Source organism: Fukomys damarensis, unplaced genomic scaffold (assembly GCF_012274545.1).
Source record: "Fukomys damarensis isolate Sample0158 unplaced genomic scaffold, DMR_v1.0_HiC HiC_scaffold_33, whole genome shotgun sequence".
NCBI lineage: Eukaryota > Metazoa > Chordata > Mammalia > Rodentia > Bathyergidae > Fukomys > Fukomys damarensis.
Genome location: NW_022900945.1, coordinates 20,132,373 through 20,153,977, shown reverse-complemented (window position 1 = coordinate 20,153,977; position 21,605 = coordinate 20,132,373). Strand labels below are relative to the sequence as shown.

The following is a 21,605-nucleotide window of genomic DNA, read 5'->3' as shown; positions in this document are numbered from 1 at the left end:
ACTAAAACATCAGCATTGAGGTTTAATTGCAGTGTCAGCACTTTGTGATAAATAAGTGGGTTTTGGGTTGCAGTTTGGGCTCTAGGTCTCTAAAAAGCTCACCATCATGGGACTGCACAAAATACTGTGTCCCACTTTTCCAGCAAGTCCAGTGGGAAGCCTCCATAGAATGAAACAAGAAGCATATTCTCTCATGAATATATCTGTATTTACAAAGTGGTCATCACTAGGCTGGGTCTGAAGATCCCGGAAGCTGAAATAAAGAACCTGTCCCCACCCTTTTGTAGCAGGTTTGCTGACTCCTGTCACAGAAAAGGATTTTCAGGATGCACCAGAAAGAGGCAGAAGAAGGGTTTATTAGGCAATCAAGAATGGAATGTGGACCCAGAAGCCATCACTTCATTCATGGGTCAAAATGGCAGGGAGGCCTGCTGTTGCAGCCTCAGGCTGGTGTCTGGATGGTATCGGAAAATGGTATTACAATGCTGCGGGATTCAATAAGCTGGGCTTAGTGCGTGATGATACAATATACAATGACAAAGATATAAAAGAAGCCAGGAGAAGGCTTTCTGAGAAAGTTTATAATGATAGGACGTTTCGCATTAAGAGAGCATTAGACTTGAGCATGAAGCATCAGATCTTGCTGAAAGAACAGAGGAACTGTGAGGAGGATAAATTCTACTTTGAACCATATCTCAAAGAGGTTATTCAGGAAAGAAAAGAAAAAGAAGACTGGTCAAAGAAGTAATCACATAGTTGAAATCTGTGGATGCAGCTGTCTTCAAAATATTTTTATGAATTTGGTTAAGCCTGAAACACAATTTAAGTCTTCAAACATCCTACTTTAAATAAATGTCTGAGTAACTGAAAAAAAAAAGAAGAATGGAGTTCAGGTGCTCAGAGACATAAGACATATTAGTTTGGAAATGGCAGCATATATACCTCTGTTGAGGGGTAGAAAAGCCCACAAAAACATGCCTCCCTTCCTGAAGGGTATTGGCTCATTTTACAGGCATGTGGCGCTTTTTCATTAAAAAAAAAGATAATTTTAACATTCTTTGAGTTTGTTTTACCTGTTCCTTACTTTCTCAACTAAGCCAACTTATGAATTCTTAGTATTCCTAAGGAATTTTGGCTGTAATGGGCCCAGAAGGGAAGGAGTCTAACTTTAACCAAAGGAATATTGATATATTATTTCTAAAATAACCTGTTGAGGCTCATGGCAGACTCTGACATTGCACTGATCTGCAGCATAGGTCTTGGAAGGCATAGGACACATTTGCAGAGTGGTCAGGAATGGATGTGCAACATTCTGCTTTGATAACTCCACAAATTCCACGTTTGCTGCTTTTGGAACATCAAAGGCTATTTGGTTTTGTGAAATGGATTTTTTCTCCATTTTTACTTCTGTATTTAATAATGAAATTCCCTCTGCAGTGTCATTTAGAGCTTTTTGTGTATAGTTAATGAGAGATTCAATGTGCCCCTTTACATCTTCAAGTCTTATTTGGGGAATAGAGGACAAATGATTATACCAGTGAAAAACTGATCTAGTCTATCCATGCTGCAAGATTGGGAGATTAGCTGGTTGATATAGCTTTAACTCAGTGCCCTTGGACTCATGAGTATCCTAGTGCACATCTTCGCATCTATTTTGGAGGCAACCAAGGCCATAGGTGCTGGGTACTGTTTGGGGCTGGCCATTTTATTTTAGCTCTTGTCCTCCAGCCAGTAGCAAACAAGTCAGTATCTCTTAACACAATCATGTGATTCTCTGGGTAGAAATTTATCTCGTATTTTGAATGGTATTGCTCTATTTATTGTAAATATGTAATTTTTTTTGGTTCCCCCCAAAAGGATGCTAGTTGGTTGAGTTGCCCTATAGTAGATGTCAGCCAGATATGTTTATCCTAGACCTGAAAATATTTATCTATGAATTGATGGCTAACTTTCATCATAGGAGTTTCAGAAGTATGGAGTAGATCAGGATCTCTATATTTTGATACCTGAGTATTAATTGTGACTAGAGAAAAAATTTCCACGGCCTTTTATTTATTTACTTACTCTTTCATACATTTTTTTTGTTTTGGTTTGGTTTTTTGAGACAGGGTCTTGCTTTGTAGTCCAGTCTGGCCCTGAACTCATTATGTAGCCCAGACTGGCCTTGAACTCATGGCGATACTCCTGCCTTAGCCTCCTGAGTGCTGGCATTACGGATACCATGGCCGGCACTTTCATACATTTTAAAGTTAGTATCTAACATTTTTGTTGTAAGTTTAAAAATAAAATTATTGTGGCTATTAATACATTAAATTTATGACATCATTTTAAAATGAATTTCAAGGAATATAAATATCAAAATAATTTTCTATTATTTTTGTATCAGGAGTCATTAGAGGAACAGACTTAATATAAAAATATATAAGATATATAAAGAATATTCAAAGTAGACTTACAATGGCTGCCTGCATAGTCATGGTGAAAGAATACAAACTGGCCACCTGCCCACTGGAGAGCCAGAGGAGCCAGTCGAACATCAAAGGCTGGAGCTCACTGCAGAGTCCTCTGTGAGTTTAGGCTTTACGTTGGAAAGCTCAAGAAATTGGAGATGAACATCCAAAGGTGATGGAGAACACCAGAGCACCTTCCAAGAGAAAAAAAAAAAACCCAAAAAACAAAAAACAAACTCCAAGGCCTTTTAGTCTCCTTATTGGCCATTGGGAAATATTAGAGCTGGTAGCAAGTTTTAAAATTGTCATTGCAGAGCCAGGAGTGGTGGTGCACACCTGTAATCCCAACACACAGGAGTCTGAGGCAGGAGGTTTGCTGTGAGTTTGAGACCAGCCAGGGCTACATATTGAGTTCCAGGTCAGTCTCAACTACATAGTGAGACCCTGTCTCAAGAAGCCAACCAACCAAACAAACGAACAATAAAAAAATAAATTTGTCATTGCACTTTGCAGCTGTTCTATACTATTTTAAAGCTTTATTCAATAATCTCCTTGTAGAAGATCTACCTACCATGGTAGTCTACATGCACAGGAAGTGGGCAATTGTCCACAAACCCAGTATGAATCTTTGTTAATGTTTTTGGCATATTGCTGGGCCCAGTCAAGGAAAACATTGAAGAATGGTTTAAGGGTCAAGAAAATATTAATTGTCTGATTTCAGTTTTGGACTGGTAATGAAAACTTGTGATAGCTATAAGTTATTGGTGTAGCTAGAAACTATCAGAAGGGATTAGTATAGTATTTGGAGCCTCCTTTTTATTTCGTCATGTTTTAACTTATTATTATTATTATTATTATTATTATTATTATTATTATTATTTTCTTTCTCCATTAGGGCATGTTTCCACCCCCCTGCCCAAAAAAAGGGCAGCCATGGCATCAGGTGAATTGAGCTTATGTCCTTTGGTCTTGCGGTGGTGGGGGAGATCAAAAGAGCAGTTGAAAGGACCTCTGTCAGGGTAAAGTGTTTAGGACCCACATGTGTATGCTTTTGGAGATTGCTTTCTCTGATGTGACTTGGAGACCACTTCTCTCCACTGTGTTTCAGGATTGGGGTTTCCCATGATGGCTGCATGAGAAACATTGCTCAAGACACTGGATAGGGCAGCATTCTTATATTGTGTTTCTGGACAAGTGGGCTCTCAAAGTGACAGTGTCGAAGATGACTGAGTGGTGAGCAGCAGAGAAAGAGCCTCTCTGAGATTTGGTGTCCTGACACTGGAATATAGTAGCATGAGAAGAAGGAGGGAAGTGTGTCCCCAGGACCCAGGAAGGGTCTGATGCAAGAATGGAAGCCCACAGGGAGAGCAGAGACTTCAACAAAGGGGAGGTAGGTGGCAGGTGGTGCTTTCTTCCTGAGCCTGGGCTCACATGGGAGAAGGCTGCTCAAGCCTGCAGGCACATGGTAACTACTGGTGATCACAGATGCCTCCATGGAGAAACACACCAGTGGAACAGAACAGTGGATCCACAGACTGCAGTGGCTAGTGAGTTATTTGATTTCAGATGTTCGCCAGGATAGGGTGATTGGCTAGTAGCTGTTTTAGAAGGGATGAACTGATCTCAGAATTTAGAACAGCTGAGGACCAGCTCCATCTAGTGACTCCCAGTGTCATGGTGAAGCCACTGAGTTTAAATTGGCAGGAGCCAAATTCAATCCTGAAGGGAGCCAAGTGTAAGCCAGAAGGAGGCACATGGATTGTTGCAGGCTCAACAAAACTGGTTCCAGCCTCACAGCCAGAAACCAGCCTGAACTTCAGTGGAACTAACGGCACAGCCTTTCTGGGATTATCCATTAATCCACTGTAAAACTACAGCTGGCTTTTTGGGATTAATCAATTCAGATCTAGACTCTGTCTACATTATCTACCAGTGACAGCAGAGACACACCATGAATTGGGCATTTTTTTTTTTCTTATTTTCTTCTTTTCCTCTTTTCTGGACAAGCAAGATATTTTTGGTCCCTCCTAACCCAGGGATAGAGTGTGAGTGATAGATAATTTAAAATTACCTAGTGAAGCTGCTAACCCTCCTTAAGGGTGTCTCCTGACAACTCGTTCCATTTATGGTTAAAGAGAGCAAGTGTTTCCTGTGTTTGGTGTTTTTATGTATAAGCATTCATTTTCTAGGGGCTTAGGAATCTCTAGCTGCTTGAAGGGAAGAAAACTCTTAAGATAGAAGAAGTTTGTAGAAAGGGAGAAAGAAAAAAATAAGCTATGCCTCAGAAGCAAGGATTTGGAAGAAAACTGCTTCAGAGGGCCAGGGGTTGGGAGTAGGAGTAAGATGAAAATAAAAAATAAAAATAAAAAGTGTTAAAATATTTTTTAAGGGCCAGGGATTTAGCTCAGTGGTTCTGTTTTGCAAGCACAAGGTCCCAAGTTAGATCCCTGGTACCAACAATAAATAAATAAAAAAATAATTTAATTTTAATTTTTTGAGACAGGGTCTCACCATGTAGTCCAGGCTGGCTTCAAACTCACAGCAATTCTCCTGCCTCAGCTGCATCAGTGCTGGGATTATAGACATGTGCCACCATACTCAGCAAAAATTCTTTGGTTGAACTAGCAAACTTGCCTCCTTGATGCCTCTTTTTGTCTCCTTCTGGCCCATGAAAAGAAAATGTCAACCAGCTAGGTCTGTGGTTTCCCAAGCGTAAAATAAGGAACCTATTCTACCCTTTTGTAGCAGGTTTGCTCATTCTCATCATGGAAAAAGAATTTTCAGGACATAATAGGAAGAGTCTTAGGAAGAGGTTTAGCATGTACTCTAGAATAGAGTGCAGTTGTTCAGAGAAATGATTACAATTTGGAGCTGGCGACATTCATACCTCTCTTGAAGGGGAGGAAAAGCATGGCCCACCCCTAGAAGAGTATCTGCCCCCTTTTTCTATAGGTATGGGCAATGTTACAGCTTGGGTCTAGATGCCCCCCCCAGCCTCATGTAGTCATAGGTGGGACTTTTTCAGGGGCACTGGATCTAGAATGTGTGATTAATTCATGATGCAATGTTAGGATTAAGGGTGCCAGGATTAAGGGTGGGTGATTACTAAATCTACTGATTGGTTTAGCACCACCCTAATCTCAGAGGCTTGTCTTGGCTCTTGCTTGGTTCGATACCTTCTGCCCTCTATGAAATCTTTTTCCTTTGAGATACTTGTCTGCCATGCCACTTTGCCTTGAAGCCAGCCGATTATGAACTGAAACCTCTACGAACTGTGAGCCAAATAAACCTTTCCTCCCTTAATTTAGGGCATTGGATATTTTGTCTCAGCAACAAGAAAAGTAACGAAGACAGGCAGTTTGTTTTTTAATAGATAATATGAACATTCTTTGGGTTTACTCAACCTGCTCCTTTATCTTGTGATCAGGTTTTTGTTCTTCACTTTCTCAATAAAGCAAACGTATGGACTTTTAGTGTTTTTAAGGAATTTTGGGTATGATAGGCTTGGTAGGGAAGGAGTATAAATTTAACTAAAGGAATGCTGGTATGTATTGTCCTGGATAGCTTTAGCTGGTTCCTTGAAGTCATAGTCTTCTCAAAAGCACACTTTTAAAATTATACTTTCTTTACCTCCTTTCTATATTTTATTTCTTTTGTCCTACCTCAGGGTGTAGGGGCTATGTTGGGGCAGGAAAAGTTGCTCAGGTTTTCACACAGCTGCATCAAATGAATGAAAGCCATTCAACTCCGAATCCAGTTTCCATGTTCACCAGTCCACACTTAAATTACCAAGGTGGTTTTCCAGATATATTTCTATGAGGAGGAAGATGCTGAGGTGAGAGGGATGCAGAGGAAAAGCTAAAGTAAGTGTTCACAGTCTCTCCATTCAAGTTTGCAACTCCATTAAGGACACAAAATGAAAATAAATTGCAATTAACAGGCAACATAAAGTAGAGGAATTGATTTTATCTTTTGGATGGAGACTCTTAAAACCCAAATATAGATCAGAAAGCTGGCAAGCTCTAACATTCCAAAACACTCAGGTACACATGTTGAGCTGGACTTTGGGTGCTCTGTAGACCTTAGGGCAGCAGTCTCCAACCCAAATGGAATGTCCACCCCTTGGAGGGGAAAAATGACTTTCTATGAATGACTTTCTATGGAATTAATTTCTAGGTCCTCAGTTTCAACTGGGCCCTTTCCTAAAACCGACCTGCCACGTGTATGGTTGGCTAATAGTTGCCACTTCTATTTTTTTTTTTTTTATCTTTTTCTTGTTTTGTTTTGTTTTTTGAGACAGGGTCTCACTATGTAGTTGAAACTGATCTGGAACTCAATATGTAGCCCAGACTGGTCTCAAACTCACGGTGATCCTCCTGCCTCAGCCTCCTGAGTGTTGGGATTAACAGGTGTGCGCCACCACGGCTAGTTTGCCACCTCTATTTTAAAATCCCTTTCTTTTTCTACTGAAAGACAAATCTTTCACTCACAGTAAAAGAGTATCAACACAGCCTGCCATGGGGCACCAAACAAAGGGACAATTCCAGGAATCCTTGCTTCTGAGGAGGGTATCCCATGCCAACAGGAGACACTGAAGGGACAGTCCCTTCTGTTACCTGAGAGATAAACCCCTGGCAAGACTCTGAGGGTTCATCTACTCATCTATCCTTCTTTGAATTAGAAATGAAAAATGAGATCACCAATATGGGGATGGCATTAATATGCTTATCTGAATTGAAAAATGAAGTAAGACTTTTTCTGACCTATGTAAATCTAATTTAGATGACTGGACTACAATGAGACCTGAGTGCCAAGTTATGTTGTCTGTAAGTTGAATGAGCTAAGCGTAAGGCTCCAAGATTTTTGACAACAAATATATTCAGAGCCCCATATGCATCATTGAATATGTTGGAAATTAGACATAATTAAAACTTTTAGATGTCAGTTTTAAATTCTTCAGGGCACACAAATTATTTTTCAAAAACATTTTAAGGGAATAGGCAAGAAAATCTGAAGACAACTTATATAAAAGGAACTAGGCTACGTTGTAGCTGTTTCACGATTTTGTGCTTGGTGTTAGAGATTGAAAGGGTAGCTGAGAGGTTAAAATGGATCACTTAAAATTAGGACTTTTTTTTCTTTAAGAGGTAAACTACTTCTGCAACTTCCTTAAACTGAGAGTATAAACTATTGGCCCCAGGAAGTCAAGATCCCAGTTTCCACAAGGGAGGGAGGGAGCAGAAAATGGCCAGGGGATAAAACAGCTGGAAAACTTTCTTTACTATTGTCTCATTGGATTCCCCCCACCTGCTTCCTTGCAATGAAAGCCCCTACACATATGAACGAAGTGAGAAGAATTGTGGAAAATGCCTTCTTGTCTCCTCAGAGCTGGCTTTGAATAACTCTTTTTTTCTTTCCATCAAAGGTTGTCTCCTGTGTTCTTGGGGAGCGAGAGGCACTAGAGACCTGAGCAGCTGCTAACAAAGGGATGGTTCAAAGTGAAAAGGCAGAGAAAGGAAAGGCTGTCTGGTCATTTGTTCAATGTCAATAGCGTGTGCAAGGACTTCAGTGTTGATCAAACATGTCTAAAGAAGGGACAGTCATATGGCGAGAGCCTTAGGAATGGGATGGAAATAGCTTTGGTCACCTGCCTCTCCTTGAAAAGATTTACTTGCTGGAAAATAAGAAGGTAGATTAGATCTGTGAATGGGAATTAAAGTTAGGGAAAATTTGGAAGGAATGTGGATTTTAAGCCACATGATCTAAGCAGGATTTAATCAATGATCATCTCTCTTATCTCTAAGCAGGCTATGTTGCCCTTCCTCTGAATGGAAAACAGTTTCCATTGTTCTATTATGATATATCTTCCATGTTATGGCCATTATTTATTTACATGTTGGTGTTTTCCTTTACTGTGTGATCTCTTCAAGAACATGGTCAGTGTCTTATTTAAATGTTGGTCCCTGGCACGTTTTCTTTCAAGTGTCAAGCTGTTGATAAACTTTTTTTTCTCCAGTATGACACCCAGGGCCTCACACATGTTTAGCACTTGTTCTACCACAGGGCCACATTCCCATGCCTTTAAAATTTTCACTATGAAACAAGGTCTCTCTGAGTTCCTTAGGCTAGCCTTGAATTTGTGATCTTCTCACCTTGGTCTCTCAAGTGGTTGGGATTACAGGTGTGTGTCACTGTGCCTCACTTTATAAACTTTTCATTCAGAAGTGAAAAAATGAACAAAAGAAATCCAAAAGGAAGATGAAGAGGGATGAGCTAGGAAAAGGGCACCAATACTGCTATGTATTCCTAGGTACTAGGGAGTTCTGGTCAGCAAGCTCTCCTCACCTGAGCCAAAGTTATCGCTGTTGTAATCCACACCTGTCTGTGGTTCATAGAGTCAGTCAGTTTGGTGGGTAGGAACTGTTATTATGAAAAGAGAACAGTATAAAGGATTAACTTCTACTTCCACTCCTGTGTGTGTGCACATGTGCTTGTCTGTGTTTGCACATGGTCTCAATGTAAAATCCATTTCTTGCTGTAGCTCATGATGAAAAAATTGTAAAAAATGCTGTAGGATGCTTTGTTGCCTGGTAGTAATAGTGCTAATGGAAAGTAAGGGATTGATGGTAGAGACATTTGAAGCAAGGGTGGACAGTATTTAACACTTGATCAGTTGAAGTCAAGGATCTGTGAGGTTTGGTACCCAAGACATTGGAAGAATATGAGTATCAGTCAAATAAGAATTAAAGCAAGGAGGTCACCTCGGTCATTAATGCTGTTCATACATGTCCAGTTCTCTGCCTGTGGGTACTTTATAGGCTTACGCTTGATGACCTATGGGCAGAATGAACTTCTTTCTCTTCCAGGCTGGTGCACGTGATGGCTGGTGTGAGACCTTCTAGTAGAACACGCACTCTCTCTGCCTTGGCACCTGGAAACTTGAAATCATGGCTTTTCTGTCAGTCTGAGAACTGGAGTGACTAAATTTGGAGAAGAGGTCCTTGGCCAGCTTGTGGTGAATGTGTGGCTGGAGCAAGAAACATACTTTTATTGTGTTAAACAACTGAGAATTGGAGCTTACTTATGGCAAAACATGTAACCTATTCTAGTTGACAGTGGGTAGTGCTGGTGGTAAGGGGGGACTCTGCTTTTTTCTTTACAAAGCTGGTGGTGGGAGGAGGCATAAGGCACATCTGGTTTCTGAGGGAACTCTGGGCAAGCGAGTGAGAGCTATGGGATGAAGGGAAAATGAACTGAGAATCCAGAAGTTCTATTATCCAGCAACACTAGGTCCAGAGTGTCACAAGTGTGGAAATGCACCTCTATCTCCTTCCACACTTCTCCCTTAGCTGGGACAGTTCTTGAGCCAGCAGCCTTATTTCCTGTGTGAAGAGGAGCCATAGCTCTCAAAGGTGACCATTCCAAAACCACCCTGTGTAGATGTTACTTTTTCACAGCAAATGTGATTTTTGCAAATATCATAAGTATTTGAGATGGGAAGATTTTACTGGTTTGCCTGGGGCCCAATCTAGTCACATGCATCTTTATAAACACAAGGAATCAGGGATGACAACAGGAAAAGGACTCAATCCTCAGTCTGATGTTGCAGGTTTTGAAGATGAAGGAAGGCATCCATGTTCCAAAGATAGAAGTCTCTAGAACAACCTGGAATCTGGAAAGGCAAGGAAATAAATTCTCCTTTAAAGCCCCCAGAAAGAAATGTAGTCCTGTCAGCACCTTGATTTTAGCTCAGTGAGAACAGTGTCAGACTTCTGATTTTCAGTACAGTAAGACAAAGTATATATTTTTTAGTGGGGGGACAGTATGGGAGATTGATCATGGGACCTCAAATCTACTCTGCAAACAAATGCTCGACCACTTAATTACACCCCTGATCTTTTTAATTTTGTTTTGAGACAGAGTCTTGCTAGGTTTCCCAGGCTAGCCTCAAACTTGTAATCATCCTGGCTCAGCCTCTAGAGTAGCTGGGATTACAAATGTGCCTCATTGCACTTGGCTGAATGTGTATTCTTTAAGCCAACATGTTCGTAAGCATTTGTTATAATATCAACAGAAAACTAATACACGTTCCTGGTCATATAAAAAAAAAACTTTCCTTATACTTTCTTTCTTGTATATCTTGCATTTACAATCCCTTCAGTCTGAATATTTTCCGATGATGTGGGCACCTTTTCTGTCTTTAAAGTTTGAACCCCACCTCCATAGGTGTCATCACAAGTGCTCCCAGCTGAAGGTAGCCAGCCACTTGGGTTTGGTCCACAGCTTTACTTTTTTGATCTGGTGTACAATCTCCTACTTACTTGTCACTGATTTCCACTTTGTGAATGAGGTTTGATATATGTAACTCCCATTCCAGCAGTAGTTAAAAAGCAAGACTTTAGGGTTGGGGCTTAGCTCAGTGGTGTTGAGACAGGAAGGTAAGGCATAGCTAGAACTAGTTGGGAAAGGAGGCCTGACAAGGTCCCGCAACACACGCACAGAAGAGTTTCCAAAGCCCTGCATGTGGACTTCTCGATAGGATGGCCTAGGCCTGACATCCGCCTGAGGAGTGGGTGGTACAATGAGGACAGTTCACGTTGAGTTTTTGCGTGGTGGCTGCCCTCACAGCGCAGGATGTACTTCTTTTCCTACTTTTAATTGGCCCAAACTCACCCTGAGCAGCCAATTTCTTTTCCTACCTTTACTAAAACTTTGCTACCATTTGCACTTGTCTCAACCAATTCTTTGCTCAGGACAGAAAGAACCCAGAAACCACTTTCAGAAAGAGACTCCAGCACCCCAAACCCACTAACAGTAGAACACATGCCTCACATATATGAGGTCTTGGGTTCAATCCCTAAAGTAACACTTAAAGAAAATAAAGTTTTTCTCTTCTTTTTAAAAATTTTGGTCTCTTAAAAATTATTTGGCATTTCAGCTGGCAGAAGACATCTGAAAGGACAATCAGAAATAATAATAATAATACTGTATTTAGTACTGAGGGTCCTAAACAGAAAAGCTGTTACTTTTCCCATAAAGTCTGTGCTGTCTATAAAATTCTTCAAGATGCAGGCTACTGGTTGCTAATCTAGCACATACTCCTTACTTCTTAGCTAAGAGAAGTTCGGTTTTATTTTTAGGCATCAACCTTGCCTCATACATTTAGGGGCTGTATGCCCAGCCTTTAGTATGGATCCTATAGGGCTGAGCTAATCATATTAATCCCATTCTGTCCGCTAGCAATTTGTTAGAAATGATCAGAGACAGCTGGGAAAGAAATGTCTTTATAGAATGAGACCACAGAAGTGCCTGAGTCTCTTTAGGCTAATACAAATTTAAGGAAAAGGGAGATTCTTTTTAGGGCAATGACCATACATTAGGTAAAAGCATAGGCTTTTCTTTTTAAATGCTGTCAGTGAGGTCAGCAATGATCTTAATTTACTTCTCATGCTTTGTTTAGACAAGATAATGCACTTAGTACTGCTTAGTTGGTTTCAAATGCTTGGCTGCCTCTCAAAGAGCTTTTGATTTGAGGAAGGGATAGGACAGGACATTCCCAGCCAGCCTTATCAGTACCAGACAGTACTTAGACTGTAGCCTCAATTGTGCATGTGCTCTTTTGTGAAATCTTTAAAAGGCTGTATCTGCTTACAGAGCCATTAACTGCAGGGTCCCACAAGTCATCTTTCAGGGAGTGGTTGAGGATCCCTCTCTAAGTAAGCAGGAGTCTTTCACTCTTAACCTTTTCCAACCCAAGGCATTTTTAACAGATGCAAAGAGAAAGAGTCGTATCATCTCTGTGATGGGCAACTTAGAGGAACGTGATTTTCCATTCATTCATTTACCCAGGGACTCAGCCGTTCTCAACAAAGTTGTCTCATATGAACCAGAGCACACAGGAATTATTTCTAGTGCCTATGTTGTCAGTCCTTCCAAGGAGGGTGCATAGCTAGGGCTATTCTTCATACAAAGCAGAGAAGTTGATTTATACATTGGATGATGGGAATTAGACTTAATTATTTCATGGAATTCCAGCCCATTTGTTCAATGTATTTAGTGAGTGCCTATTATATGCTGACTACTCTTATAGATACTGATTGTACAGTAGTGAACAAATGAAGTTACTGCCTTCATGGAACTTACATTCTAGTAGAGAATTCAGACTGAGGCTAAATATAAACAGTATATATGTTATGTTCCTGAGACTAGAAGAAAAGAAGGGATCTAAATAGTAGAAAGGGAGACCATCTAGCATGGGAACAAAAAGCCATATAGAAACAGATCTGGGATGCCTGGTTGTGTTCTTCTCTTTTCCAAAATGGAGGGGCTAAACTCTGACCACTTAACTTCACAATCCCTAGGCATATGCCTTTTTGTCCACGGGGCGATGGCCAGGTGCACCTGGAGTCAGGTGTCACCTAGGATGAAACTGGAAATTTGATGACAAACCTGGAGATCTGACCCAGCGGAAGTGTGTACACTCACTTACATGGTATGATCTAGGCCCTGAAGGGGTCCTACAGCCCACAGATTCTTTTCTCAAGCAACTCTACCACACCCCTATACTGGTGATTGAATCCAGGGCCTTAGCATTAAACTATATAGCTGTATCCCCAGTACTTTTTTACTTAAAAATTTTTTTTTTTTATATAGGGTCTTCCTAAGTCACTAAGTTGCCAGGAGAGGCTTAAATTTGTGACCCTCCTACCTCAATTCCCCATAATTGCTGGTATTACAGGTATGCATGACCAAGCCCAGTATCAAGCACTATTTTTTTTTCTTGGTATTGAATTTGGGACCATGTGTTTGTGAGGCACACAGGGGAACCACTGAGCTAAACCCCTTGCCTTCAAGCACTTTTTAAGGCTTCCAAGTGCCATCTTTTCCCAGTCCTTTGGCTTAAAGCATAAATTCTCAAACTTTCTTTTTATAGCTTCATTTAGCATATTAATACTTTTTTCATGGCTCTTTTAAGCCAAAAGAAATATCTAACAGTTATGTTTATTAAGTAAATCCTGATAACTTAATAATAGTAATTTGTGCAAAGTCTGACACATCTCTGTTTCCCTTAAAATTAAAAAAAAAAATTCCACAGTGCCCCTGTGAATATTTAGTATGTTTGTTACAATGAGTTTAAGGCATAGAAAGTGCCATTAAGATATAAATGATCCTGGACTAGGGATTTAGCTCATTTCTGCCTTGCAAGCACAAGGTCCCAAGTTCAATCACCAGTACCCCCCTAAAAAAAAGATAAAAATGATCCTTAAGTGGGACAAGTTATCAACCATGAATGCCAGATGCATCCATCTGGTTTGTTAAAAAGTGGGCTGAGTCTAAAGAGATGGGAAATAGACTCAATTTTGATGGAGTGAAAAGAAGTAAAGGGCAGATTATAAACTGCTATAGGAATCGTAGAGATCTGTATAACAGGAAAAAGTCTGCCTTGGGGAGGAGGAAGAGTGTAGGGACAGAGAGAGGGGATGTTACCAGCACTCCTGCACTCCTGTGAGCCACAACAGCACAAGGTGAATTAAAAAATTAAGACAGGAAATGAGAGGGGCCGGGGATTTAGCTCAGTGGTTTCGCTGCCTGCCTTGCAAGCACAAGGATCCGAGTTCAATCCCTGGTACCACAAAAAAAAAAAAAAAAAAAAAAAAAAAAGGAAGTGAGACTTAGAGAAAAAGCTGGGTTCTGGGCCTGATCGATGCTGCTCTGAGCAACAAAGACGAAAAAACCCCAAGTTGCCACTATTTATTGGATTCATAGGGCAACAATAATCCTCAGTTTACAAGGATCTTATGATCAAAGGGAGTATCAGATGACTTTGGAGGGTGGTTGGTAATCCCCTGTCCATGAGGACTTTACGCTAATGAGGATTTTATGTTGATTAAGATGAGAAAAAATGTTCTTACAACAGTAGATGGGATGAGTAGAGTTGATAAGGAATTTGTCCCTCCCCAGGTGAAACCTTTTTCTTACTGCTCAGTTCCGAAGAACCAAGATGTCTTCAGCTGATGTAGTCTTGCCCTTGAGTGTCATAGCATCACGGGACCACTGAGGTCTCAGCTGTGACTAGAAGCAAAATGGAGTTATGTTTTGGTATGTCATAGCTGGCCTGTAGGCAAGAAGACTAGGCCTAAGCCTAATCATAATTTAATTATGAAATGATTTTTCCCCCAAAATTTCATAGAATGGCTCCTGACAGAACAGGACTGCTCTGAGCCCTGCCTGGAAGCCTGCAGGGCTGTGGGAAATAAAAGAAAGATAGTGGTGAAACAAATTCAAGTCATCTACCCCAGGAGGGTCTTCAGCCTGCAATGTCTGCAGTCAAGTGAGCTCTCTTCTCTTATAGGAGAAGCCATACTGAAGCACCCCTCACACTCTTTAGATAGATGAGTACTTCGATGTTCTTGAAGTTCCAAAGATTCCTCACTCTTTGCCCTACCTATGCCAGCTCCTACACGTGCTTCTAGGACAGGCAGGTTAGACCACCTCCATATCCCACTTACTTTGTTCCTATAAACAAACATTTGTCACTCTACCTGGAACCAGGTATTCAGATACTGAGCATGAGTGAACAACAGTTTCTGCTTTTATGAGCTTGGAGGCCCAGTGTCCCCCACGAAGATGTTTGGGTCCTTCCTGTCTCTTTCCCTTTGGCTGGGGGAGAGTCAAATTCATCAGGTTTAAGGGGAATATAGATTTTTTTTCACTAGGTCTGTTCCATATTTTGTCTTTGCAGTTTGACAATTTGATTCTTTTCCCTGACTTATGACTTAGGGAGAAACTGAAAGTTACCACATTTCAAAATGACAATGATCGCAGGATATACCCAATATTTTATATCTCTAAGAAAGAAAACATGCTGCCAAATATAGTTATAAGACATCATTGATTTTAAGGTATATCAGTATGGCGATGCCTCAAAAAACTAAACTTAGATGTTCCATTTGACCCAGCTTTTCCATTCCAGATATCTTCCTGAGAGAGCTAAAGACATCCCATAGTGATGTATGTGCACCCATGCTCTCGGCAGCACAATGTGTAATAGCTAAATCTTGGAAGCAGCCTATATGTCCATCAACAGATGAATGGATAAAGAAAATGTGGCATTTATGTATTTATTTTTATCTTATTGAGTTTTGGTACTTTTTAGTTATACAGTACAGTCACATTCCTCATTGGGATCTTGTACCTTTACATGACAGGTCTTGGTTCTCATTTTTTCCCCTTACCCCTGCCCTCCCTTCATCCCCGCCTCCCTTCCCTATTCACAAAGACTTTGTTTCCATTTTTCCCTTTTCTAATATTTTTTTCTTGTCCCTTATTTCCTTATTACCCTTCCCACTTCCCCTACACCTTTAGCCCTTTTCTTCCTATTTCACATTATCAGTTATACAATTTGTATAGCTACGTAATTTACACTTTTAGTTTTTCACACCAGAGAAACTATTCGGTATTTACACATGTGTGTCCTATTTATTTCACTTAAGAGGAGAATGTGGTATTTAGACGCGATGGAGTACTACTCTGCCATATAGAAAGGTAAACTTGAGTTATTTGTAGGAAAATGGATGCACCTTGAGACCATAATACTAGCTGAAATAAATCGGACACACAAGCTTAAATTTTGAATGGTTTCTCTTACATGAGAAACCCAAACTATAAATAAAGAGCAAAATAAAAGATAACAGGAAGTAAGGAGATAGATCTTTCTCAAATGAGAAGGGAATCAAGAGATGGAGGAAAGGAAGAAAGAGGGAAGGGAAAAAGGATGAAAGGGGGATTAAGATGTGTTGTGTACAGGTACCTACTCCACACAAGGAATGTAAACATTATGTACCACAAACGTGTACTAATAAATAAAACTTATATTTTCTTTTGTAGTGTTATAATATGAAAAGACAAAGCTGGGTGTGGTGGTACAGGCCTGTAATGTCAGCACTCCGAGGGGCTAAGACAGGAAGAGAAAGTCTGAGCCCAGCCTGGGTAACTTAGTAATTAAGGAAGCCTCTGTCTCAAAAAATGTAAAAAGGGCTGGGAATGTAGTTCATCCTGAGGACCCTGGGTTCAATCCCTGTACAAAAGAAAAAGAAAAGAAAAAAAAAAAAAAGGAAGAAAGACAAAGTGTGTCTTAGAATGGATATACTATAGTAACACTGACTAAGCATCTGCTATTTCTGTGTTTCTCCAAAAGCAGAGCCAAAAGCAAGGACTCAAGGAGGAATATAGTTACTTGTTAGGTGATCCCAGGAAGAAGGCAAAAGCTGATCGGATGTGCCTTATGGAAACACTGCCTGAGGATACAGGCATTTGACTCTGCTGGGGCCACTGAAGCCCACAGGATGGCTTCTAGAATTGTCCATCCTTAGGCTGGAAGGTTGGAGCATGTATCCAATGGGCCTCACTCTCCTTTAAACACTGACCCTGGGGCCTTTAGCCTCTTCCTGTGTGTGGGCTTCATGGGACCCTGCAGTTTTGGATTATGTCCTGAGATGAAAGAACAAGGCCAGGGATACAGCTGTGATGCAGGGCACAGGGGCATCTGCCACACCCACAGGAAAACGTGGAATGGGCTGAAATGCCTCTTTCTGCTCAGGCTCAATAGTGAGACACATTTTTATCTCTGGACTCACCCAGTCGTCTGGTTAGTCAGGGAACTCGGGCTCCCAGGTTTTAGTCTTGGCTCTGTGTAGTCTTGGGCAGGGCCCTTCACTGCTCAGGCCCAGCTATCCCTTCTGCTAAAGGAGGTGGACTACACGAGTTCTCAGGAACTCTATCCCATGACCCAACTTTCTGTTGATCACTGTTAAACTAAATTTGAGCATCAACCATCTTGTTCACCACTTCCTTCTCTTCTTAAATCACCCTTTCCTTTATTTCAGTAGCCAGTACTTGCATACTGACCTACATCCATAACCTTCATACATATATAATTTTGAGACAGTATCTCGTTAAATTGCTAAGCTACTGGGCTGGACTCACACTTGAACTCCTCCTGCGCCAGTCTCCCAGAATGCTTGAATCACAGGCATGTACCGCCATTCTATGAAACTGCCTACTATTCCTCCCGGCACTTCCTTCTAGGCCATGGCCCCTCACCTGCCCCTCTAACAGTGCCTGTCAGCCCACATCAATGCCTTATTTGATTGTCCATCCTGCTTATCTGCCCCATTCCACAGCATCTAATTGTGCTGGCTGCTTTTGGCCATGACAAAAACATCTGATGAAAATGGAGGATGCTGGCAAAAACCTTTTCATGGAGATAAATTTGAATAATTTAGACTGATTAAAATGCTGAGAAATAATTGAATTGGAACAGATAATAAAACTCTTTTACGGGGATGCCATGAAAATTAGCTAGTCAGTATTCATGGTTTGAATGCAAAAGAAAAACTGTTATTGATTTCCATATAATGCCTCTGCTGTGTCTTCCAAAACCTCTTTAGCTAATATATAACAAGAGATGGTGGAACCAAATGTTAAACTCAGGATCCATCCATCTTTTTTTGCCAATCAAAAAATAACATCAACCGTGGCAAAGGAGCAATGCTTTCCTTGGCAGTGGGATGGAAGCAAGCCAGCAAGCTGGCTCTGGACCTAGACATTTTAAAGAATTGCAATTTAGATCATAAAACACCATTGCATCCATGGAGTATGGTTCATTAGATTTTTGATGAAAAACTTCAAGGGGCATCTGTTTTCTCTCCTTTGTTCTTACCCCACCCCCATCACCATCAGAGACCATTTCAGATTAAATTATGGCTCGTTCTCAAGCCTAATTATGCAGGGTCTGCTTGCGTTGGCTGCCTTTTGCCCCTCCCAACTGTGTTCCTCCCCGTCATAGCTCCTTAGCCCTGGGCTCTGAGAGTGGAAAAGCAGAAACGCAGAGAAGGAACTCATTCATTATGCCTCTTGTTGGTGATGCTAGGAAGAGGACTGGAATTATGACTCTCAGTAGCAGAGGTGAGGGAGGACAGTGCTGCTGGCTGCCATTCAGCACTGCAGCACAGTTTTGGGGTAAAACCTCCTTCCTGCAAACTTACCACAGCAGTCTTGAGGAGCACTTTCCAGTATATTTTGCCTTTTTCAGAATCAAACCATGTGGTGTAATAATAATAGTCATCGTCATTAAACAACAATTGCAGTGATTGAGTGGCAGGCACTGGAGAAAACTACTGTACTTCAGGCAAATTATCTGCTGCAATCCCCACAAGATTCTCCAGGTGGGAATAGTTATGGTCTCATTCACACAGAAGTAACTTGCCCAAGGTCGTGCTCATAGCAGCAGGAGCTCTGCACAGAAAGAAGCAACCTGCTCATTCTTGTGTACGTTAGCTCTGTCATTTCTCAGGGCGGATCCACCATCCCTTCCTTCCCACTGCCCTTCTTCTTCTGCAGGAGTGGAAGCTTATGTGGATATCCCTGTCACACTCTTCCTCACCTTTCAGGGGTCCCGTCCAGCCCACTTCCCACCTCCTGGCTTGAGGAATTTCCACCTTTGCATTACAGGAGCTGCCTGCATAGCACAGGCTCCACCCAGTCAGGCCCTTTTCCCAACTCAGACACCTGAAGAGCCACTGAGTCATACAGAATGGTGGCTTAGTCACACTGGCTGTGGATCCAGACTGCCCGCGCTCTGTTCAGGCTTCGGTCACTGGTCACTGTCACGTCCAAAGTGTGCACTGCAGCTCCAGCTCCTCTGTTCTCCTTGTTTGATTGCAAGCTCCATACCAGTAAAGGATTAAAGATACCAAATTTAAGGAAAGGAAGACATTTTATTAGACACTTTATTGGAAAGTATGGGAGAAAGAGGAGATAGCTACCCAAATCAGGGTAGGGGGCTCCAGAAAGATGGAGGGCCTGGGCCCTTTGTCCTGGCTGCTTTTATTGGGTGCTGGACCCCTTCACTGCCTAGAATTTGTCACAATATGATTGGTTTCCTGGGCTGTCATGGAGGGATCCAGGGCCCAAGACCCTTAACTCAGGCACTATCACCTATGTGCACATTTCTAAGTGAGTTTCATTTGGTTTTCTTTGTCCCATCAGAGACTTATCTTTAATTTATGAGTTTGTTTGGGAGGACAGTTACATACAAGGTAAAGTTAGCAATTAAGTAAAGGGATGAGTGTGCTACTATAATGGCCCTAGAGTGGGATCTGTGTCTGTTTGTGTCTGTCTGTGTCTGGATAGGTGTGTGTGTGTGTGTGTGTGTGTGTATCTAGGTGTAAGTACTGTACTTTATATGCTCAGTTTTCTGTTATGTAGCTTCCTTCTCCTTTTGTGTGCTTTGTACTTTCCTGGAGGTGGGGAGAGCAACTAGCTTTATCTGGGGGCCCTGGCAGAGCCAGTCCCCTTGATCAGTAGGATCCTAACTGTTCCTTTCTGCAAAGGCTTAACTCTTTGTAGTCTGGATTTTTCAGAGAGTTTACTGAGGCCTTAATCCCGTTATTACTCCACACCCCCATTCTCTCTGGGACCTCAGGAAGCTACCTAGCTTCTCTATGCCTCAGTTTCTTGAGACTAATAATTGTGGCAACTGCCTACAGCTGCTGTGAAGGTCCAAGAGATCGCGCACTTCTGCGGTACTTCCAGCCGTGAGCCAGGACCCTTCCCCGCCTCGCCTTTAGTGTAGAAAACGAGCACTTCCCCCACTCACTCCAGTCTCTTCAGCTCATCTCAGTCACTGGCCCAGAAGGTCTTTTGAGAGCCAATTGCTTGGAACAAAGAGCACACTCGTGAGGTTCCTGGGTCAGTGCACCAAAATCTATTTAACCTGTAATGTGAGTGTAGATCCCTGCCAAGCATTTGGGAAGTGCTCATTCAATACTAGCTGTTATAATTTCCTACTCCATGCTTGTCACTACTCTGGGACTAAAGGGGCAGGAAAAAACCTGGGGTCTGAGAAATTTAAGGGGTTTCAGCAACTCTACAGTGTTCCATTGCACTGTCAATTCTCAGCCACGCTATAGGTTAAATAGATTTTGGTGCAAAGAGATGTGATCGTTTTCTGCAATAAAGAAGAGGCTAGGAAGGGTCCTGGCTCGCTGCTGGAAGTACCACAAGGTACACATCACGGGGTTTAAGGGACAAGAGCAAAGGGAACCCATCCACTGAGCAGCAACCCTATCCATGTGCTTGAGCTGATTGTCCCAATACATTTCAGAAGCTGCACTCTACCTGGGTTACAGAGAGGATAGGTCTCTGCCCCTCCTATCCATCCTAAGCCATGGCCAGGCTAAACGGTGTAATAGTTCATCCGGGAAGCCCTCCGTAGAAATTGAGAGCAAGTCATTTGGAATTAGGAAGCGCTGGGTCAAAGCACAGGCTCTGCCACTCTACCAGGCTGTGTTTTAAGACCCCTCCCTTTCCCTTTTGCAAAACACAGTTAAGAGGAATACCTCGTCTCAGGCTGTGAAAATGAGATGATGAGTATAATCACTTCTAGCACAGTGCCTCCTGTGCAGTAAGCGCTTACATCACTGCCACTATTATTATCATTTCATTTTCCCTCTACAATTGCAAGGTTTCTATTGATGAGACTTTGGGGAGGGGATCTGGGGAAGGAGAAGAGTGGACAAGCAGAGGGATCCCTGCCTGGGCACCCTGTCCATCCCTGTGGTTCCTGTGATCCGTGATGTGAATCTGCAGCAAATAAAGCCAATGACCACAGTGGAAGGGATTGCTCAGCTCCAGCAGGATACTTTCTTATGTGGACCTGGCTGCTAAGAGCAACACAAGTTCCTGGGTCAGTCCTAATATTTGTTTATTACTAAGGGATTTTTTTTTTTCCATTTGAATATATGAGAATTCATGGATGTATGCTCTCTAGTCTAGGGAGATATGAGTATGGCCAATGGCTTCCCAACTCTGAGGTAGGGAGTTGACAACTACTGCATGTTCCGCAAACACTACGATGTAGCATCTTTGTTGTATTAAGGAAGATACTATTCTAACAAAATAATCCGACTTGCCAAGTTAAACAGACTCTTACTAATGTTCATGCTAGTTGTGCTGTGTGACAGTGAAGCAGAAATGGTAAGCTGTTTATAGAAATAATTACGCTTTCCTTAATTTCTCTCTCGACCAATCACACTTTCTGATGTTCTCTTTGCTATCTGTTCCGTATCGCTGTGTTCGGTGTCACTGTGGACT

The 21,605-nt window shown here is 41.7% G+C and overlaps 1 protein-coding gene across 1 annotated transcript; it reads left to right on the top strand.

Annotated features, from left to right (window-relative positions):
• The first annotated feature begins 415 nt into the window (after positions 1 to 415).
• On the top strand, positions 416 to 748 carry LOC104870896 (cytochrome b-c1 complex subunit 7-like). Its single transcript, XM_033758109.1, has one exon. It carries the CDS (start codon positions 416 to 418, stop codon positions 746 to 748), a length of 333 nt encoding a protein of 110 aa, XP_033614000.1.
• Positions 749 to 21,605: the final 20,857 nt, after the last annotated feature.